Consider the following 27431-nt stretch of genomic DNA (forward strand, 5'->3'; position numbering starts at 1 on the left):
TGTTTTTTTTTTTTTTTTTGAGTGAACACTGAACAGTGACAGTAAATATTATATTATCCAAATTCCAAACACATGACTTATCGACCGCGGACCATTAACCTTAATGCCGACACTTATGTAAAAAGAAACATCACTCACCGGGAAAAAAGTATTCCCGATTTGGCCTGTTTTTGTCCAACTGTTACACTTTCTAATTCACTATCTGACCACTTATTCTTCGCAGTCACATTGCGAGGTGAGCAAAACCCTTTTAGCTGCAGTTACCGACTCTGGACGGAGTACTGAGCAGTGAGCGCGATCAGGCAGTCTGATACAGGCAGGATCCATAATCTCTTCCCCTGAACTTCATCTCCCCCCCCCCCCGTTCATCAGAGACCGGCGCTCAGTCATTGAAGCACACTTCTCACCCCTCGGGTCACCCTCCCCCCGCGTCAAACATCATCGGCCCGGCCTCAGCCACTGAGCCGCTTTTCAATCTTTGAGCTGCCCTGCCCTACTCTGCTCTGGCCGTGGTGCCTTTCCACTGTTCTCGCCGTCTCCTACCGCTGGTGACCGCTGTGGCGCTGGTACCAGCGCCGCCTGCTGCGCCGGTACACCCCGGCGGCGCCCAGCAGCAGGCCCAGCTGGCCCAGCACGGCGCTGGCCAGCGCCAGAGCCAGCGTCAGCCGCGGCGCGCACACCTCCGACCCGGGGCTGCCTGTCGGCAGGGAGAGACACAGGGTCACACCTCCGACCCGGGGCTGCCTGTCGGCGGGGAGTGGCGCGGGGTCACACCTCCGACCCGGGGCTGCCTGTCGGCGGGGGAAGGCGGGGTCAGGTCACCCCTCCGACCCGGGGCTGCCTGTCGGCGGGGAGAGACACAGGGTCACACCTCCGACCCGGGGCTGCCTGTCGGCGGGGAGAGACACAGGGTCACACCTCCGACCCGGGGCTGCCTGTCGGCGGGGAGGGACGGGGTCAGGTCACACCTCCGACCCGGGGCTGCCTGTCGGCGGGGAGGGACGGGGTCAGGTCACACCTCCGACCCGGGGCTGCCTGTCGGCGGGGAGGGACGGGGTCACACCTCCGACCCGGGGCTGCCTGTCGGCGGGGGAAGACGGGGTCAGGTCACACCTCCGACCCGGGGCTGCCTGTCGGTGGGGAGAGACACAGGGTCACACCTCCAACCCGGGGCTGCCTGTCGGCGGGGGAAGGCGGGGTCACACCTCCGACCCGGGGCTGCCTGTCGGCGGGGAGAGACACAGGGTCACACCTCCGACCCGGGGCTGCCTGTCGGCGGGGAGAGACACAGGGTCACACCTCCGACCCGGGGCTGCCTGTCGGCGGGGAGGGACGGGGTCAGGTCACACCTCCGACCCGGGGCTGCCTGTCGGCGGGGAGGGACGGGGTCAGGTCACACCTCCGACCCGGGGCTGCCTGTCGGCGGGGAGAGACACAGGGTCACACCTCCGACCCGGGGCTACCTGTCGGCGGGGAGGGACGGGGTCAGGTCACACCTCCGACCCGGGGCTGCCTGTCGGCGGGGAGGGACGGGGTCAGGTCACACCTCCGACCCGGGGCTGCCTGTCGGCGGGGAGAGACACAGGGTCACACCTCCGACCCGGGGCTGCCTGTCGGCGGGGAGTGGTGCGGGGTCAGGTCACAGAGGAGAGAACCGATGCAGGCAAAGCCGACTTGATATCCTCAAACAGTCGAACATTTTGGAACATTTTCGGATGACTGCCCTGACTGCTCAGCTGTGGTCCTGGGGTGCTCTCCTGGTTCAGACACGTACCCCCTGTGGCGTTCAGCAGCGAAGGCCGCGTGCCTCTGACAGACAGCTCGTCCGTCCAGGGTCCATCCTGGTGCGAGGGTGTAGCCGGGTCGTCTTTGTCCGAGTCCACGGTTAGCTATTAGAGAGGGACAGGGGATGGCGATTGAGTAAAACAGCCGGGCGGCCATGTATCCATGACTGGGCGGCGAGCAGTCATATAAATATGATAGCGGACAAACGAACACTTTGCAAGCATACACATGTCGTGGCTTAAATGTTTATAAAATGCAACACAAAGTCATAGTTTGACCGACAGGAGTCAAACCGTCCATAAGGCCCCCGGACGTCGTCACTTACCGAAACCACCAATGGTACAGACTGCGACAGGACGTCAGCTAACACCATGTCCGCTTCTGCCGCTTTGAAATCTTCCTCTTCGTCGTCAAGGTATTCGTCTTCAGCTACATCAACAGCGCCGCCCTCCGCGGAACCGGAGGTGGTCTCAGGACCTGAATCGGTTATCATCGTCGTCTCTGAGGCGTTCTTGCCCGCCGAGGGAGGATGCTGCGCTCTGAGGTTGGCCGCGGGGAGCAGATTGGTGCCTTCTGACGTCTTAGGACCTCTGACGGTCCCATTGGAGAAGCCCAGCGCCCGGGTGTCAGCGGTGTCGGCGGCAGAAGTCCGGTCGGCTGCCTCGTCACCGGGCCCGCTGTCGTCCGCAGTCGTTACTTCCGAACTGTTCGACCCGTCCTCTGGCGGCACTCGTTCGCCATTCGCACCGTTCACCGGCGGTGTTCCGCCCCGCTCCCTGCCAGCGTCGCCACCGGTCGCGCTGTCAACGGTCGGTAGTGCCTCCGCCACCAGCGGTCTCTCGTGACCGCCATCTGCGCCGCCTCTGTCTGTCTGAGCGAACCGAGTGGCCTCTGGTGCGGTGACACTCGCGCCGGTGTCACCCGTGTCACCGTCTCCGGAGCTGACACTGTCACTGTCGGCGTCTGGTTTATCGTCCGTCTCAGACTCGGTTTGGTCTCTGCCGGGCGGCTGAATGGTCTCAGCACTGGGGTCCGGGACAGCGGTGTGCGACCCGTCGGCCGCCCGGCGCCGGCGCCGACTCGACTTCGGCTCAGGGCACTTGGCCTGGGGAACACGCACGGAAAGTCATTGGCCAACTGTAGGAACATATTCGATATATCTGAGACGGCCGGTAGTGACAAAAGGCGACATGTGAAAACGAGAGCAAGAAGCTGCTTTTAGAAACCACCCACTGGTAAGCGGCGTAGAGATTTCAAACATGAAGACTGAGTGAATCAGTGTGAGTATAAGTTCCGTGTACCAGTCGCCGCAAAGCCAGCCAGAAAAAAAAACAGATAACAAACAGAGATGGGTGACGCACCGGCGGACACTCGCCCTGGCAGAAGCCGATGGTGGCCACGAAGTTGACTTTGGACGTGCTTGGGAAGCGGAACGCCTTGAAGAAGGCCACCAGGTGGCCGGTCCGACGGTCCAGGCTCAGACCGGAGAAAATCTCCGGGTCGGTGGCACATCTGGCGATCAGTCACACCACAATATTACAGAGACCCATGGGAGCAATGGGACAGTACTCATGGCCAACAACAGGACATACAACGTTGACAAACGGGGCCATCAACTACGTAAGGACTCCAGCGCAGCTGAATCGCCCGGCTATGTTCCATTGCATCGGACTGTCCCATCTACCAGCCTTTCTCTTCCCGACGATCCCTGCTCTCCCACGCACCAGCCTCTCCTCTCCCCCAGCTTCGTACCCTTTCTCGTCGACGAGCAGGAGCCGCTCGCCGTTGGCGGTGCGCGCCTCGATGTTCTTCCCGAACATGCCGAAGGCGGTGTCCTGCTCGGAGAGCACCACCAGGTAGAGCGGGTCGCCGAGTGAGGCGCGCAGCACCGCGCTGCCGTCCTGGCTCTGGCGCAACAGTCGAAGCGCCACGCGCGGCGCCTCGCCGCGGCCACGGACCACCTCGGTGGGGCCCGACTGGCGTACTGAGCTGGGGGGGGGGGGGAGCAGTTGTCCCGGTCACTGGTCTCCCCAGTCACAGATCACCCCGGACCCCGGCCACTGATCTGAAGGCTGCGGCAGTGCGGCACATTCACGTCACCCGTCACAGATCAACTAACCGTCAGCTGACACCAGCCCTTACCCAACAAGGCATCGTTTGCTAAAGTCTAAAAGGTGTTCCCGATCTGGCCGACTGTAGCACACACCTCCACCTATGAACCCATCTGAGCGACCCCCGAGCCGACTTACGCCACGGCGACTCCTGCTGCGCCGAGCTCCGAGGGCGCCAGGGAGACGCGCTGGTCGCCGGCCTCCAGGAGGCACTGGACGCGCACCGTGCGGTCGCTCTGCTGCGTGATTAGCGGATGGCTCTGCACCACCACGTGGTTCACGAACAGGTTTCGGCCCTGCGCCGAGAGAGATACGGGGCACATAGTTACTTACGGCCCTGATGAAAACGCCAGGCGGCCGTCGGTTTCCGTCGTTATATAGGCTGTTCCGCATTGCACCAGTGTACTGCGGTACAGACTACCTTGACGAGAACTCCAAGACACGGACTGTGAATCGGCTACCAGCACGATTGGTTAGTCGGTTTCGGGTTGGAATTTCTCGGTAGGGTAATCGAGCTAACCAGGACGGTTAGTTCACTAACTGAGCGTTAGCTCGCTCCTAAGCGGTTAGCTCTCCTCCTGTACGGCTAGCTAGCTTACTTTTGTAAGGTTAGCTTACCTTCAGTTCAGTCATCTCACCTCCTGCACGGTTCCGCATCTGGAGTCCATGGGGATGGGCAGCTGCAGCCGGTCCCGGCCGTCCCCGAGGCTGAAGCAGCTCTGGGGCCCGCCGATGGCGAACACTCGGCCCTCGAACGGCCGGTCAAAGTGGAGCGACACGACCATCTCCCGCCGGCTGCACTCCACGCGAACTGAAAACACGGATCAGTCGCGACATAACACGCAAACAAACCAGCTATAAGCTGTCCGAGAACCGACTATCGATCAACTTCATTTTTCTTCTTCACTTCCCTTCAGTGCATGAATTGAAAATCATCGTTCAGGCGTCTAGACTAGCTCCCCTGAATAGAAGACTGTGGAAACTGCCCCACCCCTTGCTATTCGTACCGTCCTGGCAGTCTGTCTGCTGTGAGAACACGGTTCCGGGAGACGAGAGCAGAGCCGTGACTGGTAAACTGACGGCGTCCTCGCTGCTCAGTGAACACTCCCGGGTCCGAGCCGTGTAGCTGAAACTCCGGCACCTACCGGAGGGACTGCATGTCAGACAGGGAACACAGCCGGCTCAGTCCCGTGTAGCTGAAACTCTGGCACCTGTCGGAAAGGACGGCATGTCAGACAGGGAACACTGCCGGCGCACCGGCTGGGCCGGTTAAGTCATGGCCCGCTAAAGCTCAGTTATTTTACCGGTGCCAGGACGTGGGGTTATTTCACTGAATGGCCCACATCCCGTCAAGTCCTCCCTGGTTCACGGGCCACTCACCTGAAGGCGCGCTCCTCGCTGCAGAGCCGCTGGCACGTCTGTTTGCTGTCGACCCGAGTCACCCGCCGGTCGGTGTAGGGCAGATACCTGTCGTCCGTGTCCTCGAACTCACAGCCGGTGCGCTCTGAGGAGCGGGAGGTCATTATGACTTTGTTAATTATCATACCACCGACGGAGTTCCAGAAGTTTCCTGGGTAGCGGAGGCTATCACAAACGAGAGTTCTTAAGCGTTTCAACGCTTTAATCATATCCTTGTGCTCGATTTTACACAACAAATGCTTCAGATCCATAATAAAAAATTAAATAATGTCGTATTCGTCAACGCGTCATGTCATGGCTCTGACCTGGTGCGCACTTGTTCTCGAGGTAGTCGGTCCCCTCGCTGGCCTCGAGGTCATCCGGCTGCGTCCGTCGGTTCTCACGCGACTTGACGCACGTGAGAAACGATAGCGAGTACTCTGCCGACCTGAAAAAGATCCGCTCAGTATGAGTCATGGGTTGTATCGATATCCAAAGAGTCTCGGTCGTCACAAGTTTTGAGTAACATAGACGATAAACTGAGAACACTGAACATCAGGCGGTAGCCCGCAGAAGCGCTACGATCCTGTAGTACTCTGTACTCGGTAGCTATGTTGATGTGTTTGCCGACTGACCTGCAGGGCAGCTGCACGTTCCGGAGACAGAGCTCCTGGCACTCCTCTCGGCTGGCCACCCAGTCGGTGACGATGTCGTTGTGGCCCTTCAGTCGCGTGTTGGGGATACGGTCGAATGCCCACATACCGCTGCACATATCTGCTGTAACACGGGAGGGAAGCAAATAAATATAAAGCGACGGCAAGTTGCTGCTAACGTAATAATGTAAAATATCCACCGTGAGTGGCGGAGGCGTTGATTTGGTCCCTGGTTTTGCCTGGGTACATATATAAGCATGATGCAGGTTGCATTATGCCTCCTCATTCCTGCGTCGTTTTATATCGCAGCACGGTCAGTTATGTTCGTGCTCATGCGCCTCTATAGGCATCTCATCGATATCGACATGTTCTGCGCTCACCGACTCCGCCAATGCAGACTTTGATGAATTGCGCGCAGAGCCGATCGGGCACCAGTTCGCCTCCGCCCGTGCCGGGCTGGTGCTGAAGCTTCTGGAACATCTCCGAGCCTTCGCTGTACTCCACGCCGACACTCATACACTCCGGGTCTCTGGAACACTAGAGACAGAGGACTCCGGTTGAGTGCTATCAAAATTAGACGACGTTTGTCATTTCATTATTAATCATATGCGGGTCCAAGGCCCACGGACGCCACGTGCCTCACCTGTCTGAGGGCGATCACGGTGCTGCCCCGCTCCCTGGGCGTCGGCGGCGGCCCCCGCACCCGCGACTCGTACCGCATGTCGACGATCTTCTCAAAGGTGGGTCGCTCCGGACAGCGGCGCACGTCCGGCGGCGGTCTCCGCCGGCCCTGGGGTGGTCCTCGGTCTCTATCGGGGTACTGGTCCCGGTCCGTGTCAGGATACCGGCCCGTGTCAGGGTCCCGGTCCGTGTCAGGATACCGGCCCGTGTCAGGAAACTGGCCACTGTCCCTTTCAGGGTAGCGGTCCCGGTCCCTATCAGGGTAGCGGCCCGTGTTAGGATACCGATCCGTGTCAGGATACCGGCCCGTGTCAGGGTACCGGCCCGTGTCAGGAAACTGGCCACTGTCCCTTTCAGGGTAGCGGTCCCGGTCCCTATCAGGGTAGCGGCCCGTGTTAGGATACCGGTCCGTGTCAGGATACCGGCCCGTGTCAGGATACCGGCCACTGTCCCTATCGGGGTAGCGGGCTGTGTCTGGATACTTGTCCCGGTCCCTTTCAGGATACGTGTCCTTATCAGTGCCAGGATACCGATTATCCGTATTAGGGTACGGATCTCTGCTCGTATCCGGATACTGGTCACTATTTGTCGCAGGGTACCGAGACCACCCACTGTCTCTATTTTGGTCGTCTCTCGTGGATTTTCTCCTGTTGCCAAAGCGCCGCCCATTATCGAAAGTGTCATCCTCTCGACTTCCAGGATATTGGTCGTATATTCGCCCATCATCAAAAGTCGGTCGTTTTCTGTCATCGTTAGTGGAAGGCAGATCGTGGATGAAGGGATATCTGCGATTGCTGCTTCCTGATCCTCCGAAGTCCCTCGAATGGTGAGGCAGGCGGCCTCCACCGGAAAACTGTCCGTCACCACCCAGGAACACATCCCTGCTGCCTGGATATGCGCCCATATCCCTGCTGTCGGGATATTTGTCCACACCCGTCCTACGGGGATATCCACCCATATCCGTCCTGTCGGGATAGCCGTCCGGTGTCCTCCAGCCGCCATCGGGCCTGTCCCGTGGTGGAAGCGGACCGCCTCTGTGGTAGAAGGCGGTGTCCCGGTAGAACGGTCCGTTGTCATGGGCAGAGTCCTCGGGACGTCTTGCTGGCAAACCTGCGGAAGAAGGCCAGTGTAATGAAGACGCTATTTTGGTATGGCTTCCGTAAGTTCTCGTGTATCTCCAGCTGTAGCTGAATGTAATCCGACGCAATTTATTGACATCGTTTTTTTTTTGTATGAATACTGAATGCTTATACGTAACCTGCGGGGAGGGCCATCTTGGCCTACTCGTCCATGTTTAGTGCACAGGAAACGTACATTATTCCGATTGTGTTTATATCTTCATGCGCCAAAGTGTCACTGAGCAGTGTCGCTGACCTGCGCATTTATTCTCGAAGTAGTCTGTAGTTGGGTGCGGCTGAAGCTTTCGACCCACAGCAGAGTTGCGATCCTCAGCGTTCAAACGGCACTCGGAGCTCTCGTAGTCATAGTTCAGGGACCTGATCGGGAGGACGACCAGTGTCAAACGGGAGAATGACCAGTACTATTAGCCGCACAGTGAGCACAATGACAAAACCATGCATGGGATGCTGCCGATAGATCGTTGGAGGTCGGGTCATGGGGTGACACGACTGATATATCGCCTCAGGCATATAAAGCCCAGGTATGCAAGTATGGCGGGCAGCTATAACTGATGCCTGGTCCGACCTGCCTACTGCTACTGACCTGCAGGTGAAGCGGCGCTCCGCTCCCACTGACCTGCAGGTGAAGCGGCGCTCCGCTCCCACTGACCTGCAGGTGAAGCGGCGCTCCGCTCCCACTGACCTGCAGGTGAAGCGGCGCTCCGCTCCCACTGACCTGCAGGTGAAGCGGCGCTCCGCTCCCACTCACCTGCATGTGAAGCGGCGCTCCGCTCCCACTGACCTGCAGGTGAAGCGGCGCCCCCTCCCACTGACCTGCAGGTGAAGCGGCGCTCCGCTCCCACTGACCTGCAGGTGAAGCGGCGCTCCGCTCCCACTGACCTGCAGGTGAAGCGGCGCTCCGCTCCCACTGACCTGCAGGTGAAGCGGCGCTCCGCTCCCACTCACCTGCATGTGAAGCGGCGCTCCGCTCCCACTGACCTGCAGGTGAAGCGGCGCTCCGCTCCCACTAACCTGCAGGTGAAGCGGCGCCCCCTCCCACTGACCTGCAGGTGAAGCGGCGCTCCGCTCCCACTGACCTGCAGGTGAAGCGGCGCTCCGCTCCCACTAACCTGCAGGTGAAGCGGCGCCCCCTCCCACTGACCTGCAGGTGAAGCGGCGCTCCGCCAGGCACGCCTCCCGGCACTGGACCACGCTGAGGTCGGCCAGCAGTCTCTCCTCCCGGACCAGCAGCCGCCGCTGCAGCACCCGCTCGAACGTGTACGCCGAGCCGCAGCCGCGCTCTGTAAACGAGCGAACGGACTGCGGTAAAATATTGACAACAGTGGGACGGAACGAGGGATGGATACCGGTAAAGGAGTCATCATGTCAACATAGCGGGGTTAAACGTCACTTGGGTCATATTAAGATCGATGGTATATGCTTACAAAAATACAGCTGTTTTCTGTCACCGATATTTTCTCACCAGTAACCATGAGGCTGGTGTAAGTACTCAGGGTGGACCAAAAAGGATGGAAACATTTTAAACTCGTATAAAACATCTATCATTGCATGCATGTGACTGGGAATGATACCAAACAAGAGTACATTTCGTGGAAATTCATAATGACATCACTCTCATATGCTTTCTCTCGTTTTCAGTCTCTCACAGCAGATGTTCGAAATGACCCCCTTCGCGAGACAGGCACAGAGCGACCAGCCTGGCTGCTGACACGATAGCCCACTTGTATGGCTCACACAGCCTTGCTGATCGCTCTCTTCAGTTCAGAGGCTTTCTGAACCTTCCTTGTAGACCTGGCCCTTGAGATGACCCCACAGTAAAACATCCATAGGGGTCAGGTATGATGAGCAGGTAGGCCAGTTCCGACTGGCACCGCGGGATATCAGCCGGTCACCGAAGTGGTTTCCGATGCACTTGAGCGTTGTTTTTGCGATGTGAGGAGGCGCACCGTCTTGCTGGAACCACATAAGGTGTATGATGAGGCTGCCATGCTTCGTTTGGACTCGCTCTCAGAACTTCCTCAGCGCCGCCTGGTATGCGCTGTTGATTGACGGTCACGGTGTCGCCGCTCCCTTCCTCGAACCAAAGTGGACCCACGATTCCTTTTCCGCTGAGGGCACACCATTTCGGTGACCTTGCTGCTGTGCAGTGACTTCTTTATCATCTCATCTCAAGGGCCAGGTCTACAAGGAAGGTCTCTGTGACCTGAAGAGAGCGATCACCAAGACTGTGTGAGCCATACCAGCGAACATGTGTCGTCGGGCTATCGCGTCAGCCACCAGACCGGCCGCTCTGTGTCTGTTTCGCGAAAGTAGTCTCTTCGAACATTTGCTGTGAGAGACTGAAAACGAGAGAAAGCAGATGAGAGTGATGCCGTTATGAATTTCCACGAAATGTACTCTCGTTGGGTACCATTTCCAATAACATGCATGCAATAATGCATGTTTTATGCGAGTTCAAAATGTTTCCATCCTTTTTGGTCCACCCCGTACTCACGTTTGAGGCAGATTTTTTGCACGAAGCTGATGTCCGGTTTGGCGGCGAGGTGGTCTCTGAAGTTGGTGTCGATGTCGAGTCTCCTGATCTCCAGCTGCCAGCACCGGCCGTTACTTGAGTCAACTATCATAGCGGAACAGTCCGGGGTCCGAGAACATCTGGAACGGGTGGAAATGTATCCGTTATGCGCAACGCCCATTGATTTGACCCTGCATTGTAATATCAGATCAATTATGCAAAACGAACGTTACTTTTGTTGCATGTAAGGCTGCATTAAATTGTACCTTCCCATATTCTGAATACGTCTTAGAAGTCTTAATTACCCGCATTTGATTAGCGCTTGCATACCTACTTTTTATTAATTTGGCTTCATTGTGTTTTCTAACACAACATCAACAGACCGCAATCCACAATCAATCACACAAGAAACACAGGTTAACCATGACGATTTAAACGGTTACGACAGAAGTAGAAAAATCGTACGATGTTCGTCTTACGCTAGTTCACACTCCAGTATTGGATCGGAGCTTCGTGTGTGAATCATAAGCTCTACAACTTGCAGCTTACGAATATATTCATGTCCGGCGGTTAGTTCGTAGTGTAGATGGCAGCTGTCACCTGAAAATAAATTCTATCATTATGTATGTAGAGACGCGTAAGTAGCTTCCGGCATAAATAATGAGTCGTGTTCAATCTGATTGCTACAATGCATAATGCATCGAATCAGTGAGCGTTGCAAATTACAATACAGGACAATGGCATGACAGTTTTACCAATAAAAAGCGAGATTCCCGTTCCGTTCGTCCTCCCTCTGAAACTCTGCGGCTCACCGTCACCACGGGTATGATCCAGCTCGCGCTGGTCCTGGGCTGACTTGGTGAGGTGGGGACGCTGCTGGAAGAGACCCCGACCCCCTCTGGCGACACCACTCAGCCACATGAGCGGCAGGATCACCAGAGGGGGCAGCGGACGGTCGCCGGCCGCTCCCCGGGTCCGAGCGTCCACCCTTGTCCGGCCGCTGTCCGCCCCCGCTGTCCATCCGCCCGGCGCCGGGCGGGCCGTGTCCGTCCCCGGGTCCAGCCAGGACCCCAGCCCGCGGTGCTGGGGGACGTCGTCTCCCCTGCCGGTCCGCGCGTCCCACTCGGGTCTCCAGGGGCCCAGCAGCGGCTCCGGGTGCAGTCGGCGGTCCCGCAGGTGCCGCCGGTCCTCCAGAAGGGCCCGCGACAGGTTCCCGGGGTGGCCGGATGGGGAGGTCCCTCCAGGAGGGTCTCCAGGCTGTCCGCCGGGCCCTGTGGGCTGCTTGCTGCTACCATCGACCTGGGGACCGTCTATCGGACAGAGGCGCTCGTAAAACGCGACGCCACCGTGTGAAAGGAAGAGCCAGTGAATACCGACTTTGGATATGACCGACTTGGGAACAGCACGAACGACCGGTGGTTAAAATTAAGGCTATAACTGCTTATCATCGACAATGTCATTGACGATCGTTAGGTATGCCTAATTAATCAGTGTTAATAAAGAGGTGCAAAATCATCGAGAGATGCCATGCTCACCATTGATGTCACTGGAAGCGGTCGCCACCAGGAAGGCCAAAACTATAACCGAGCCGCGCCCTGCAATGGAGTTCAGTGCAGCCCTCTGAAAACAGAATATCACCGAAGCGTTACGAACCGTTCATTGTCCGTGCTGGCGACCGCGTCACGGTGTTGTCCCCGTCACATACTATCAGCGTGACGGGCTCCGGTCGCTGCAGCCTCCCCCGGTGACGAGGCAGGGTCAGCCCTCTCCGGCCTGCGGGCCCGTCCGTCGGCCAATCGGACGGCTCGGAGAGGTGACGTCAGACCACGTGACCTGGCCGAGGTCGGGCGGGATAGCCCGAGGCAGGGTGCTCGCTGACGGCCCCGGGGCTATGACACTTGTTATGGCATCCCGGGGATGGGCGCCGTCCGGACTGAGCGGCGGTTGGGGAACGGCGGCGCCCTCATGGGTTGGTCGGGTGCAGTGGTGGGGATCACCGACCGCCATTGTTGCACACGGGGTCGCCGGCCGACGCAGGGTGGTCTGAACATGGAGGGGACGGAGGGAGGGTCCCGGTGCAGGGGTCAGGGACTGGGAGGGGCGGGGCTCCCCATCACCGCGGGCCGACCATGGAAGCGTGACTCGAATAACGGCATTCTGACGGCGACTCTGCAACGGAGGCCTGAAGGCACCGACTCCGCCATCGGCCACACCCATGCTGGGAAAACTCTATGTCACATACACACAACGATAGGTCATTAAAACATCTTAGACTGCTCATGCTGATGCAGTTCAACGTTACAGTTTCGGTGTCGTGTGCCGCGTGCGCCGTCTATGGACTAAAAATACGCAGGGCCGGCTTGCCCGGTTTGGGATGGGAAAGAAAAAGAAAACGTTGACCCTATAAGTAAGAACTATTTACTTACAAGTTTATTCACTGTCCCTTTTGTCAAGTAACTCACTCTACGTGACAATCAGTCTATCCAAGAGAGGATAATTTATCACTTTTAGGACAGACCAAGGTTTCTTCCTCGGGAAAGGTCTCCGTTTCAGTGAACCAAGAAGGACTCAACAGCGGTCTCCATTGTCAGTGACTTCTCCCAGGGGTCACGTTTTATGCTGCAGCTAACTGCGTTTCCACCATCCGTCTGTCCGACGCGACGGCGTTTCCGCGGCCGCCCGTCTTTCCGCCGCAGCCGAGTACGGTGGGTAGGCTGTGCCGCAGACCCGGCTGCACGGCGGCACAGCCTACCTACCCGTCTTCGTCCCAAATGAAATCCGCGCTTCCTTCGAGAGAAGTGTCGAGTGACTTCTTATATTTTTGGAGCTGGATACCTAATCTTTGTTGTGTCACTGACATTACCATTGCACGTTTAACACATGCGCATCGCACATTGTACAATGGCTTTGCTCATACCTAAAGAAGAATGTTTTGAGGTTGATATTTAATTATTTAGGTTGTCGACTCATCTAGAGTCGACACATAGAGTCGACTCATAAGCTTCCGGTGATTTTAAGAAAAAAAATGCAAAAATGTCAGCATCATTGATAGTTAAAAGGCTCCTACGTGCTGGGTGCACAGTAATAGGTGCAATGACCTCGTCGAAAAGGCAACGATACCGGCGACCAACAGGCAACAGGGAATGTTTGGTGACTTGCCCAGCCGACTATAAAATGAATTTGGTTACCTTGATGTTCATTTTTTAGAAACTCAACTTTAGGTATCACAATTCAGACCAGAAATAATGCAATGGAGCCTGCCGAGGTCTTGCCTTTTTAACTACCCGAGTCTGATGAAAAATTCCGGATTAGGTATAGGCGGGATGCTTTTAAGTCAAAAGTGTAACATTTCTACCGAGCCGTAGCCGACCTGCCCCACTTACAGAATTACCCTATGACCCCTTAACCGATATAGGTAACTGATGCAGCCCATGACCGTCGGGAGAAAACGGCGAGCTCCGAAGCGGCTTGAACCGGGCTCTCGCCTTCTCTTTCGACTCAGAAGTCTCCAGCCGGACATTGCATTATTGAGTAGGACTTGCCATTGGAGATGTGCGCCTACTGCAATACATAAAACGCCGCACATTGGACGGATAAGTCCTTTTAGTACGTAACCCACATCACTACCCATCTTTGGGATTACGGCTCTAGTTCCGGACAGCGTTTTTTTTTTTTTTTGCAGTCGGAGAGGAACATTCCGAGCCTTTTGTGTGCCGCTGTCCCGCTCTTTCGCCTCACCTGTCCGCTCCATGCCATACTCTGCTCCTGCTGCCGGCCCGGTCCGCCGAGCCAATCTGCCGTCTCCGTCGTCAGTCGCTGACTCAGTCTCCCGTTCCCGTCGTCGGACCCGAGTCCAGTCCCGAAGAGCACACCTATTTGTCCGTCATCAGAGCGCCGAGATCGTTGGGTGACCGCTGGCACACACCACCGATGGTATCGTCCATGCAGTTGGTATTCGGCAGTGTTCACACCAGTCTCCAGCTCTGTGCTCCGATGATGTCTCTGCGGTCCCTCTGCCGGTCTGCCGGTGTCTTCAGAGTGCAGGGGACTCCCGGCCGCTCCTGCCCCGCCCCTGCCCTGATGTCCGCTCACTGTGTGACCTGACCGGTCTGCTCTCTGCCGCTGGTTAGTGCACTGTGCAGTGTGCAGTGACCGGCACTGCTGCACCCTCCCGTTCTGACCGGCACTGGCCTCTGGGGGCCGCCCGCCGCCGGGTCCGGCCGGCCTGCAGCTGCAGTTTGGCCGAGAGCGGGCGTGTTCACAGGGGGGGGGGGTCATTTCCGACACGGCGCACCCCTCCGACCGGCGACCGTCCCAGCGCACTGACCCCCTCCCTCACTAACACCGGCACACATACATACAGATAGGCCGCGGCACCCGGCCCGCCCGTCACGCACACCCGGGTCCCCGCCGCACGCCACCGCCGCCGCCGGCCAGTCCGCCGGCCAATTAAAATGCGTGATTCTCGTGGTCAGAGTGTATCGGGTGATTTATCTCCGGGAGGGGAGTGTTTTTGTCCCATCCACACCTACACCCAACTGACAGACACCGAGCCGACTGCGCTCCGGAGCGGACAACTCGTATGAACCATCCATTATGAACGAGTGCAAAAAGCACAAACACCATAAACACGCTCTTTTGATAAAATAGTACAACAGGAAATATGTAATTTAACACTAATTGCTAAGAAATGCTCTTGTGATTAAGAACCGAAAATATGTTATCTTATCATTCTTATCTCTTAGAAGCGGAGCGTGAAACGCGAAGCAGTCTCTGAAATTAAACGAAAAAAAAAATAAAGAGAAACCTAATGTTAACTTAGCTTCATAACGAGTAAAGTGAAGGAAAGTGGAGCTTCGCTTTTCAATCTGGAAGCATATGTAACATATGGTAGCAGTTCATTTATTGCGCTTTTGCGTCGAACAAAATATGAGCCGGCTGTTCATTAGCTTTGTCCACAAAGGCAAATGAAAATACTTCCTCCTAGAAGTAAGTCTTCCCTCCAAAAAAACTTGCTGAATTTAAATTTTTCAGTTTTGAAAATCTAAGAAACTTACAAATTTGCAAAAAATTATCAGCAAAAAATGTTATATATCATAGGTTTGTATTTAAAAGATGCTGCCTAGGAAGCTTCCGTACTTAAAGAACATGATCGCCGCATAACACGCATATCAATATCCATTTTGACATAGGTATCTCAGCTAATACGGTATATAGGGCCTTGGCTAATACTGAGTCCTATAACGTTCCTTTTACCCTTCGCGAACTTAAATTATCTTTGGCAAAGGCCAGCCCCAAGACGTCGGTAGGCCCTGATGGTCTTCCTTACGCATTTTACATCAACCTAGACGAACTAAACCTATCCACTCTACTCATCGCTCTAAATAATCTTTGGCTAAATGATTTCTTCCCGGATGAGTGGCTCAGGAGTATTATCGTTCCGATTCTAAAACCAGGCAAAGACGCTCAACTCCCAAATTCCTACCGCCCAATCTCTCTCACAAACTGTATTTGCAAAATCTTTGAGCGCATGGTGATCACCCGCTTGCGTTACTACCTGGAAGATAAAAAATGCATAGACTCCTGCCAAAGTGGATTTCGTCAACACCACAGCACGGCAGATAATGTCGTTCGTCTAATCTCTGACATTCAAGTTAACTGGGAACGTCGCCAACCAACAGTTGCTGTTTTCCTGGACCTAGTTTCTGCCTTTAATAAAGAACACAGCTCGACGGTTCTGAACAAACTGCATTCAATCGGCATTAGAGGCCATTTGGCCATCTTTCTTCGTAATTTCCTCAAACCCCGCACCTTCAGAGTTCGTTGTCAAACCACGCTCTCTGACGCTTTCCGAATGGAGCACGGTGTACCCCAAGGAAGTGTATTGTCACCTACCCTATTTCTAATCGCTATTAATGATCTCTTTTTATCACTTCCACGGTTTCTTACCCTCTCTGTCCGTTACTCACTTTTCGCCGACGATATTGCAATATGGGTCTCCCACAAAAGCTATAAACAAGCCTTTTCAATTATACAAAAGGTAATCGATCACTGCGTTCAATGGTGTAAGAAATGGGGCTTCTTTCTATCAGCTCCTAAGTCAGCTCTGATGGTCTTTAAAAGGGGACCTCTACCGTCCTTGGACGAATCGCCACATATTGATGGAAATAGAATCCCGTTTTACACATCTCACAAATTTTTGGGGATAATCCTGGACTCAAATCTGACTTTTCGACTCCACGTAGAGCACATCAGGACACGTTGTCTTAAAAGAATAAACGCCCTAAGATGCATCTCAGGTTTTACCTGGGGTGCGGACAGAAAAACGTTGTCAATGCTTTATATAGGACTCATCCGATCTACTCTCGAATACAGCTGTTACCTTTTTAGTACACTCTCGCCCACTCTTTGTAAACGGCTCGAAGCCATACAATCAAATTGTCTACGGATGATAACCGGGGCGTTCCGCACAACACCGACACTCTCCCTGCGAACGGAGGCAAACCTGCCAGCACTAGAAGACCGCCGTTTCTTCCTTTTCCTACGATACTACTATCGCGCCAAAAGTATTCCGAACCATTCTGCAATTCCAGCGATGGAAGCCAGGAAACCCTTTTCCCGGCAACCTCTCCGCAGGTCGTGCTTCCTTCCAGAAATTATAAATCAGGCTCATGAGATACTCAACATTGGCCAAATAAACGTTGCCTCTAAACCGCCTATGCTTCCCTTCTGGCTCCTGCGAGACATTTCTATTGAATATCTTTTTAACGATTCAAAATCTAACATTTCGCCAATGGATGCCCAATTGCTGTTCCATGAGTATGTACAGAGAAACCTAGACTCCACATTCTTCTACACTGACGGCTCATGTCTTTCAAACCAAACGGGCGCGGCAGCCGTGGGCCCGAATATTAGATACAAAATACGCCTGCAAGACCATACCACTATTTTTTCAGCAGAAGTTCACGCTATTCAAACGGTAGTCCGTCATATACAAACACTTCACATTGAACAGGCAATAATCTGCACCGATTCCAAATCTGCCCTTCAGGCTCTAGAAAGAACTGATAACGTCACCCACTACTGCATCCAAAATATCCACAAAATGCTACTAGAACTAGACGAAAGTCAGCATATAACTTTTCTTTGGGTGCCAAGTCATTGTGGCATCGCAGGGAATGAGCTGGCAGACACCCTCGCTAAGGAAGGAGCAATGAGAGCAGACCCTAGTGGGGTGCCTCTCTCGATCGGGGACGTCTGCCACAAACTCCGAACAAAATTTAATACTTACCTACAAAACAAATGGAATCAAACCCACTCTCCTCATTTATATGCGATCAAGCAAAATCTTACATCCTGGACAACTTGCAACCAGCCAAATAGGATTCGCGAGGTTACACTGGCAAGGCTACGATGCGGACATACCTACTCGTTTCACCCACTGTCATCTTTTCGAAAGGACGGACCCACCAATGTGCCAAACATGCAACACACGCATTACGGTTGAACACATTCTAATCGGATGCACAGTCCTCCGCAACGAACGAAAACATATCAACAACTACCTTACAAAATATCGCCTCAGAAACGATCTTCCGACTCTTCTCGGAGATGATCCAGCACTAACTGATCTAGTACTTGATTTTGTCTTAAACTCACCTTATTCCGACAAACTGTAAAGTAAGCACCATTACTTGGCCTTAGGCATACCGCATTACAAAGAATATATAGTCGCCGAACGAATGCGAAAATCGCAAGGAACTGTCCACATACTCTGGGGTTGTCCCTTCACCCACTGCACAACGACGAGCAGCGGCCAAGGATTCTTCAGTCACGGACCCGGCCGCTGAACAGCGACAGCGGCCGGGTTTGGGCGACCACAGGCCCGGGTACAACAATCGGCCCTCAACAGCGGCAGCGACATATCCTCCACTCTTCAAACCTTTCCTATCATCCAACTTTTATCGTAACTTGTAACCCTACCAATTACCATTCACAAACTTCCTCCTTCCCTCCCCTCACAAACATCAATTTAACGGTAAGTCTCACTGTCATTTATGTATCTTAACGTAAATTCATGGGTTTTTCCCCATATTCATGGCATAGTACATGGATATGGGTTTTCCCATGTTGTCTTGCAGTAAAAGTGGCCACCGGTCTTAGTTAGGACGGCCGGTTTCTTTTGCGCGGCGTAGTTAGGTCGCCGCCCTCCTCGCGAGGCCGGTAACGTAAGTTAGGGCCACTAAAAAAAAAAAAAAAAAAAAGACATAGGTATCAACCGGTGTATTATTGTATATCATTTGGGATGCGCTTTTTGTGCTACTGAAAGGACAGTTTAGGGTTTTTATGGGTCAGGCCGAGTCAATGAAAATGGAACAAGAAAAAGATACAAATAGTTCCCATTGTAAGTTGAAGTGGTGAGCTTAGTTTGCTGTTGAATCGGAAATGCTTTTGGCTTCTAAGCCTTTTTGAAGTAAATCAATGACATCTTTCATGTTGATATAAATTAATTTTGACACAAGCAGTGATAAATGCAAGATAAGCATAGATGGAACTCACCAAAAAGGATGTGTTTATTCATGTTTTTTGTTTGTGAATTTCTTCAGTTTTAGGGCCGCTTAATAATTCTCAGAGCAGTGCCAACAAATACCTACCTAAAGGTATACGCGGCGGAATGGGGAGGCACCGGGGTACCGTGCTCCCCTTTGATTTTGGCATTTTAACATAAGCCCTATGGGCATTGCATGGAAAGAATGGGACCAAAAGTCGGCAGGCCCCCCCCCCCACACCCCGTAATTGAAGTTCGAGCGCTGCTGTCTAATAGTGCATCAATTATTAAATACCTATTGGCTTTACCAAAATATTTGTGTAACATCAATGATTAGAGGATAAAGGCATGAAAATTAGATGTTTTTTTTTAAATTATTTAATCCTACATCTGTAGTAAGCAAAAGGCAATTATGTTTTTTTTTGTACAAATATCAATGTTCAATATTGACCCTTTCATTGGCTGAGGATGCACTCTGATTGCAGCCTGCAGAGTATTATCAACCAGCATTGATTCAGTCTTATTTCATCCAGGCTGAATCAATGTGATGCATGGATTTCAGTAAATTGTTTCTTAATCAAAAGTCATAAAGTAAAACATGTAAGGCTACAGAACTGCTGATATGTGGTTACATAATGCACAATTTTTATATTGAATTGAGCACACCAAAAAAGTAAAGATGCAACTTAACTTTAAAATATTTGTATTTTCTCTGTTTTAACCATTTCCAAGCCTTGCTATAAAAAATGACTCCTTTGCACTTTGAGGCCTCTTTGCTTTTTGCATTTTTAGGTCTTTGGGGCAACTGTTGGCATGCAATGTGAAATGTGCCCAACACACCCTGCTCTCCATTTGGTAGCTGTGCAATGTGCATTTTTATGTGTGTGAGTTGACCATGTTGGCTGTGAATCAGGTGTGCACCATTGTATCAAAAGATGGAGCTGATACCTCATACCCAAAGATTGTAATAGGCAGTAAGGAATATCAAGGAATGCTGCTTTGATGTCACAGATAATGAATCTGCAGAAAATTGGAGTGTATCTGAGTAATAGACAGTAAACTAAATTTATTTATGATCAATAGCCTTTTATGCTTCTAAGGAGTCTGAAACAGAACAGAGGGCTAAGGAGAGTAGGAGGGAAAAATTTAAACTTAAGCTTCTTACAAGTGTTTGTTTTGACAAGGTTCAGTGTATTTGTTTCAGCACAAAGGATGCCCAGCATAGAGGTTCACCCGCTGTCTCACCAGCCCACAGCAGCGTGGGAGGAGCTCAAACAGAGCCAGCAGGTCATCAAAATCAACACAAAGATACCGACCAAACCGCCAGGGGACAGGAAGGTCAGTGATGGAACAATTAAATGATCTAGCACTCCAAGGAGAGGTCCACTTACTACAAAGTGATATTGGGGCCTCATTATGCTCCCCTCCTGCTCATCAGAACTGAATCACTAACTGCCACCGCGTCCTTCCTCTGCACAGCTCCGGTTCGTGTGTATGAGCGACACCCACTCACTGACTCCGCACCTGACGATGCCCGTGCCCGATGGAGACGTCCTCATTCACGCCGGCGACTTCACCAAGTGCGGCCGAATCGAGGAGGTGGAGCTCTTCAATAACTGGCTCGGTGAGCGCATCGCCAGCGGCTCTTGACAATCTGTTTTTCCGTTGAGTACCAGTTTCGGGGTGGAAAAGTCTCCAATGCTGTGCTGGTTAACAGATAGGTAGTAGTTTTATTTGTGTGGTAGTGAGAGACTTATTCACCTATTTCACTGCTTTTCATTATCATTTTTGTTTACTATGTTATACATAGATAAACCGTTTATCGGCAGCGAGTCTGCCGCACCGGCATAAGATCGTGATCGCCGGTAACCACGAGCTGAGTTTCGACCCGGCGTTCACTCGAGACGGCGGCGCCGGGGCTCTGAACGCGCTGCCGACGCTGGGCTGTGACCGCCGCGATCTGGAGCAGGCGGTGAGCCGGCCCGACTGCCGGTCGCGCCTCTCCGGCTGCACCTACCTGCAGGACGAGTCGGTGACCGTGAGCGGCATCACCGTCTACGGGTCGCCCTGGTGAGTCGCGACGAGCTAGGGTTGGCTGTGGGCAGAACTGTGTGTTTAGTCATGCATGTATCAGTCGCAGTGTGTCTGGAAAACGGCGGAACTAGTTGCTACATATGACCGAATAATCCCTGTGACGATAGCAGCGCCGTGGCGGCGGATGAAATGTCGCCAGCGCCACCTGGGCAGTTTGGTGGCGCCCGGTCAGCGTATGACGGCACGGCTGTGACGCGTCTGTGTCCTGCCCGCAGGCAGCCGGAGTTTTGCGACTGGGCGTTTAACGTGCCGCGCGGCCGGCCCTGCCTGGAGAAGTGGCTCAAGATCCCCGAGAATGTCGATGTGCTGATCACACACTCGCCGCCGATAGGTGAGCGGGAGAGTTCAGACGCTCTGCTGAACGGGAGCGGATACTGGACTGAGGAGTGGGAGGGGTCAGGGTATCGGGAGGGGATACATGTCCTAAGGAAGCCGGGGCAGTTGGATTGTGTCATGAAAGTCACTGTTCTCTTCCGACCTCTAATGCTCCAGCTCACAGTAACTTGACCTACCCTCTCCTCAGGACATGTTGATCTGACCTGCCCTCGTCCCCAGGCTGCGGTGACCTGACAGTGACCTGCTCTCTGCCTCAGGTCACGGTGACATTGCACTGACCTGCCCTGCCCCTGCCCTGCCCCTGCCCCTGCCCCAGGTCACGGCGACCTGACCATCTCGGGGGTGCGCGCCGGCTGCGTGGAGCTGCTCTCCGTGGTGCAGCAGAGGGTCAAACCCAAGTACCACGTGTTCGGACACATACACGAGGGTGAGTCTCCAGTGGGGAGAGGTGGGGCGCCCGGCGGCCGGAACGAGAGCAGCTTGCTTGTTTGTGATACGAGTGATCAGGACTGATCACCGATGGACGCTATAACGCATTCAGATGCTGGAAAACCTTGTTAGACGTCATAGCTTACCAGTCTGATAGTCGTCAGTTCATGGGATGCGCAGAGGATGTGGGAAGCTCATTGGGCGACTGATAGCGTATGTTTTTGTGTGGGTTATTTTGGCGCTTTTTACTAAAATTCCGGTTCCCGAGCATCGGTCCTGAGCACTCGTATCGCATACTTCTAGTAAAATGACGAACGTGGATGCTTGCACCCGAAGGCGGCGTCCAACCGCAGCGCTCATCAATGGGGAGGGGAGGCCGGGCAGCACTGTGGCGCCACCGTCCGGCCGCCCCCGGTGCCGACTCCGAGCCGCCCAGTCCAAGCCTAGTCTGAGACGAGACACTCACCAAAGACGACAGGGACGCGGGACACTGACACGACTCAGACAGCCTAGTCGGTAATTATTCTCAGTGACGAAAGGGTTATCGTTAGGAGGCGGTGGACCCCGCGACGCTATTAGTGCAGATGTCAAATGGAAGCCGTTCACAGCTTATCGGAGGTCAATCGAACGGCTAATGCGATTGTTTACTTACCATAAATTCGTCTGCCGCTGTGTTAAAAGTCGGATGTCGGTGCTTGGCTGCGTCGTTTGTCTGTATCTCTCGGACCCGTTCCACCAGTGCAGAGCACCCTGCACCGTTTGGCTGGCGCTGTGTACGTTATCTTGACACGATACTTACGGATGGTGCGCCGAGTGAGATCGAGCTACGAGCTCGTGAACAATCCCTGCAGGTAGAAACCGGCAGCGCAGACCGATATACTGATTTGGAGAGGCTCATTAGCATCACAAACCTTAAAACCTCAAACGTATTAGCAACAAGCAACAGCTGTTATAAACGAAAAGACGAGTGGAACATCACTCTTATATAGGTAATTGCGGTTTCTTGTCTGATATTTTAAAATCGCCTTTAAGTTACTTGGTCGGTTCACCGCAATGTGCACCGTCAGACTTGTGGTGGTAGGAATGGGAGAGGGCCACTCCAAGTCATCCTAGAAATGTTCCCTTCTTGAGTGCTGGGAGGCACGTCTGAGAGGAACTGATACTGACGACTGCCTGATATTGACGGCTGCCACTTGCCCCGACTGACACTGACATCGACTGACACTGACACCGACACTGACACTGAGTGCGGCTGTACCTACTCGTGCCACGGACGAGCCGAGCTTGCACCATCGCTCGGCGGGCTCACGTTTCTCGGTCGTGTTTCTGTCGCTCCCTGTGGCCGCCGGCGGTGTCCGTGATCCGTCCGCCGGCCCCGTCACGACCGGTGACCGGCCCGGCGCGGCGCCGTGTACCGTCCCGTCCTCCCCGCGCCCGACTGCCGAGTCCGGCTGGCGGCGCCTCACGGCCAGAGACGCTGGCTGGTCAGAGAGCGGAGGGCAGGTCGATACACCCTCGGAATCTCGCTCCCTGTGGCGCTGTGGCGTTTGATGTGGTTTCGGTGGCGCCATGTTGCCGGCATACTCGGCATACCGCGTCAGACGCGTGCTTATCCCATCAGCGACACTCGATACGAGCTAACTATGCCGTGTACAGAGTCAGACATCCATCTTCCTGGAAAACGGCGTAGGCGAGAGATCTTGCATGGAGAAAGGGAACAACGCGATGCCTCATGCAATGCGCTCTTGTTTCGAGAAGTGTATATCTGTATATTTTATTTTCGCGTGGCAAGCTCCGGCTGTTTTTTCGTATAGAAAATGCGATACGATAATGTGAATATCGTTGGATAACAACTAAACTTAACACAGGAGAGAAGGTAGTTCTAAAGCAAACAAAGACATTGGATATAATAAGAGTAAATGCGACAGAACGTTTTTTTTTTTAATAAATTTAGTCGGAATTTGATTGGAAGGATTCCCAAGGACAGAGTCCCCGCTAAGCGAAGCTTGTTGCGTTGACCCTGCCCTCTGCCCTCCGATCGCGCAATTTCAGTTATATGGCAAAATTTAGAGTCCATAGTTTAACGTGCGCACAAAGCCGCGCACGGCCGGTCCCTCACTGACTTCGCCTGGCTACGGCCTGCCACCAACCGCAATCATACCTGTCAGGAGACCCATAAACGTCATGCGCACGTCGCGCTTCGAACCTGGACTGTTGTAACCGGGAACGCGTGCTCACCACGCGGAGTCCAACGGGCAACGCTCTACCAACTGAACTACGGGACCGGCTCAAAATGCGGTACATGTAAGGATTCCGCGGAATAATGAATAGCGGCTCTCGTCTTGTCTTCAAACATTCGAGAGTTGACTTTTCTTTCGGTTTACCTGCCATTTAAGTTGGTCTTCAAATGGTCGCTCATCAGGCGGCCTTCATAGCGTAACATAAAGGGCGCATTGTTGTCCGTTGGCTCGATTTGTAAAATATAGTCACTTGACTCCTTCAATTTAGGTAATGTTATCCGCTTCGGGTAGTGGGGGGTTTCCAAGCTTTCTCTGATTCCTACAGCAGTTCAGTAACAATCAAGCGTCGTAGTCATTCTGAAATCCACTTCGTCTTCAAGAAAGGTCATGCTGTACCTAAGAGTTGCGGGGCGGATCGTGGAAGGGGGGGGGGGGGCGGATTTCGCCCACCCCTCCTGTTTTTCGCCAATATTTCGCGCCGCAAACATAATATTAATGTGAAATTTTGGCTACCTGTCCAGAATTGAATTGCGGATATTCTCGAGCAAGAAATAAGAAAATCGGTTCACAACTTTTCTAGTGATAGCGGTGTAAAGTCAAACATCCTGCCGCCGCCGCGGCGCGCCGGCCGCGCCGGCGCCAGCCGCCAGCCGCCTGAATTGTAGACTGTGCCGGGGCGGGACGGTTCCGTCTTTACGACGCGCTCCTTACCGCTGGTCATATTCGATTCGCGTCAAATTTTGTGAAAAGACTAAAAAATGTACAAGCAATCTTATGGTCAAAGAATTTTGAAAATCGGCCGGTAAAAACTTGAGTTATGAGTGTGTATACACAATATTCTGATTTCCGCGTTTCCCCCGTCGGCCGATCCCGCTTCAGCCGGCGACAACTTACTCTTAGCAGGCTTCTAAGTTCTAACCGCCATATTTATTGTTGGATTAACTAGAAATTCACCATACATACTCACAAATGTATGTCCTTTTGTATAGTGAAAGAAAAAAGAAAATCGTCCCGTAACTTTTTGAGTTATCGGCGTGTAAACGCAAAAAAAAGTCGCTAATATGGCAGATTTGGCCACATTTGACCTCATTTGACCTTGAAGATATTGACCTAGGGTCATGAAATTCACACACAACAGAGTTCCCCAGGGCCCCCACCTACCCTCCAAATTTCGTATTTCTAGCTCCAGTGGGAGCTTAGATCTTAGGGGGGGGGGGGGCGGCATCCGCCCCCCCCTTCCACTGGGCGTAGTACTCGCAACCCTTCCACTGCGCGTGTTAAACGTCAGCCCCCACTTTTGCTCTGCTCCTCATTGTAAACCCCGGCTCTGCGCGGCAGGCTACGGCGTCACCACGGACGGCAAGATCGTGTACGTGAACGCGTCCACGTGCGACATCAGCTACGTGCCGTGCAACCCGCCCATCGTCTTCGACGTTACCATACCGGACGGTTTCAGCAAACACTGACACACAGCTGCAGCAAACACTGACACATAGCTTCAGCAAACACTGACACACAGCTGCAGCAAACACTGACACACAGCTGCAGCAAACACTGACACACAGCTGCAGCAAACACTGACACATAGCTACTGCAAACACTTACAGAAGGCACAAACAAACACTGACAGACGGCTTCAGCAAACTCTGACGCATTGCTACAACAAACACTGACAGACGGCGGGAACAAACACGGGCAGATGACGGGAACAAACACTGACAGACGGTGCAAACAAACACTGACACACTGCTACAAACTTTGACATACGGCTGCAACAAGCACTGACAAACGGCAGAAACTGATGACACAAACAGCTACAGGCAGCCATGACTCTAGAGATTGACTACAATAAACATGACCGAACAAACAGCTTCAACAATCACTAGCCGCACGGGGTTGGAGGGAACAGGGCTGAATCGCCAGTGTTATTGAGCACTTACAGGTCGCGCCGAATGATCCACATCAAGTGCGTGGAAATAGCGGTGTTGGCGAGCTAGAGGTGACGGTTATGGATTTTAGGAAGTATAAAGCCGAGGTGGAAGTGTTTGGGTTTGGGGAGGCTGATTCAATGGAGGCTGTTTAAATGTTGGATGGAACAGATAATGCTGATGGGTGGATTGTGGCAGGGAGAGCAGGGGCGCCGTGTCGCCGTTTTTAGCAGCACGCGCGGGCTGGCTGGCGCCTCTCGGGGCTGTGCCGATGTGGAGAGGTAAGACGGGGTGGATAAGGATTATGGAGCCAGGTCGATACCGTGCATTGTGCCCGCCGCCACTGCCCGCTCGCCCCGTCCATCCAGTCGGGTATACGGACCTTGGGCTTGCCACATGTAGAACAATGTGATACCGCCCTACGTGTTTTGTACGACGAGTGAGCATCGAAGTGGCGCTATGTTTACAATATTGGTCAGTCAGAACTGCTTTGAGTCCAATTTTGCGGCATTATATTTTATTTGGCGCCTGATGATGGCATCAAGGCTCTGTGTTCGCTCATACTGTGTGAATCGCCGTGCTGACTGGTAAAGCCGTGCGATCGTTGCGTGCAATAATGCTTACATAGTAGCTGGTGGGCTCCAGGTTTTTATACCGTATAGGTATAATGTGCTGCACGCGGCGATCGGGTCCCAATGTCATACTGAGTGTGACTGTAAGCCATTGGAACGATGTATGTAATTGGCCAGTGCTGTGGAAGGCGGCCAGTGCCGTTGATTTACTTTTTATTCCACGTATGTAGCATTATGTTGAAAATACATACCTACAAGCAAGTGGTATGGTTTGATGTTTACTTTTTGGACGTGCTGAGAGAACTGGGAGCCTTTTCGCGACGGTCTATCTCTCGAACCGTAGACAGAATGCACCCGACGCGGTTCGTGTGGAATGAGGTGTTTTCCCGATAATTGGTATGCCTAGATAGCTTGTCACATACGACGCCACGAATTTCCGAAAGGAAAATCACGCCCCATCTAATCTTGGCCACTTACTAAGACGTGCACGATCATCTCAGTAATAGGCGTGTTCCTGTAGTTGTATTTGCATGTGATAATTGCTAGCGTGTGACCACTGATGATACCTCTGTACAGTGTACCTACAGCCAACACGTGATCATCATCTTAGATGAACTAAGAGATGACGAGTGATTCCAGGAAACGTGCTTTTGGGCTTATGGAGTGGTGAGTCGTCATTAGAATTAGTCGAGATTAGCAGACCACATCCATACTTGATGGGTGCCGTATAGTTGCGTGACATCCCCGATCCGTCCTCAGACGTGTTTCATGCCATTCCGTCGTCTAATTGTCATCCATTTTTCACATAGTTGTGGCGACAAGTGTCTTGCATTGACTGCTCTCCGCTGTCGCTAACGGGAACATTTAATGACCAAGGTCATAAGTTTCTTTTGTCGAGGCATGTTTTCATAAAAAGGAGGCGTCGTAATGCTGCCAGTTCATTTCAAGGGATTCGGAATTAAGATGTTTATCTTTTCTTGGTTCTTGTAATTGGTTGAGGTGCAT

At 53.3% G+C, this 27431-nt stretch overlaps 2 protein-coding genes across 3 annotated transcripts; one reads left to right on the forward strand and one right to left on the reverse strand.

Moving 5' to 3' along the window:
- On the reverse strand, positions 1–14113 carry LOC122382259. The gene is made up of 19 exons (XM_043367358.1): positions 14018–14113; positions 11815–11899; positions 11136–11589; positions 10262–10419; positions 8909–9047; positions 8003–8124; positions 6591–7738; positions 6328–6484; positions 5930–6071; positions 5621–5742; positions 5277–5400; positions 4904–5037; positions 4535–4707; positions 4035–4192; positions 3538–3774; positions 3147–3297; positions 2111–2890; positions 1775–1889; positions 1–697 (listed from the first exon to the last, which is right to left on the reverse strand). The coding sequence occupies exons 1-19, from the start codon at positions 14033–14035 to the stop codon at positions 540–542; spliced, it is 4575 nt and encodes a 1524-aa protein (XP_043223293.1). The 5' UTR covers positions 14036–14113; the 3' UTR covers positions 1–539.
- A 4000-nt stretch (positions 14114–18113) lies between these two features.
- Positions 18114–26688, forward strand: LOC122382299 (metallophosphoesterase domain-containing protein 1-like). Of its 2 annotated transcripts, none has more exons than XM_043367474.1 (7): positions 18114–18317; positions 20032–20165; positions 20307–20451; positions 20657–20897; positions 21137–21252; positions 21574–21684; positions 25265–26688. In XM_043367474.1, the coding sequence occupies exons 2-7, from the start codon at positions 20040–20042 to the stop codon at positions 25390–25392; spliced, it is 867 nt and encodes a 288-aa protein (XP_043223409.1). In that variant the 5' UTR covers positions 18114–18317; positions 20032–20039; the 3' UTR covers positions 25393–26688. The 2 variants fall into 2 exon arrangements, with proteins under 2 accessions (XP_043223409.1, XP_043223410.1); XM_043367475.1 differs by lacking the exon at positions 18114–18317 and adding an exon at positions 18462–18683.
- Positions 26689–27431: the final 743 nt, after the last annotated feature.

The sequence above is a fragment of the Amphibalanus amphitrite genome, unplaced genomic scaffold (genome assembly GCF_019059575.1).
Source record: "Amphibalanus amphitrite isolate SeventyFive unplaced genomic scaffold, NRLGWU_Aamphi_draft 000136F_arrow, whole genome shotgun sequence".
NCBI classification, from domain to species: domain Eukaryota; kingdom Metazoa; phylum Arthropoda; class Thecostraca; order Balanomorpha; family Balanidae; genus Amphibalanus; species Amphibalanus amphitrite.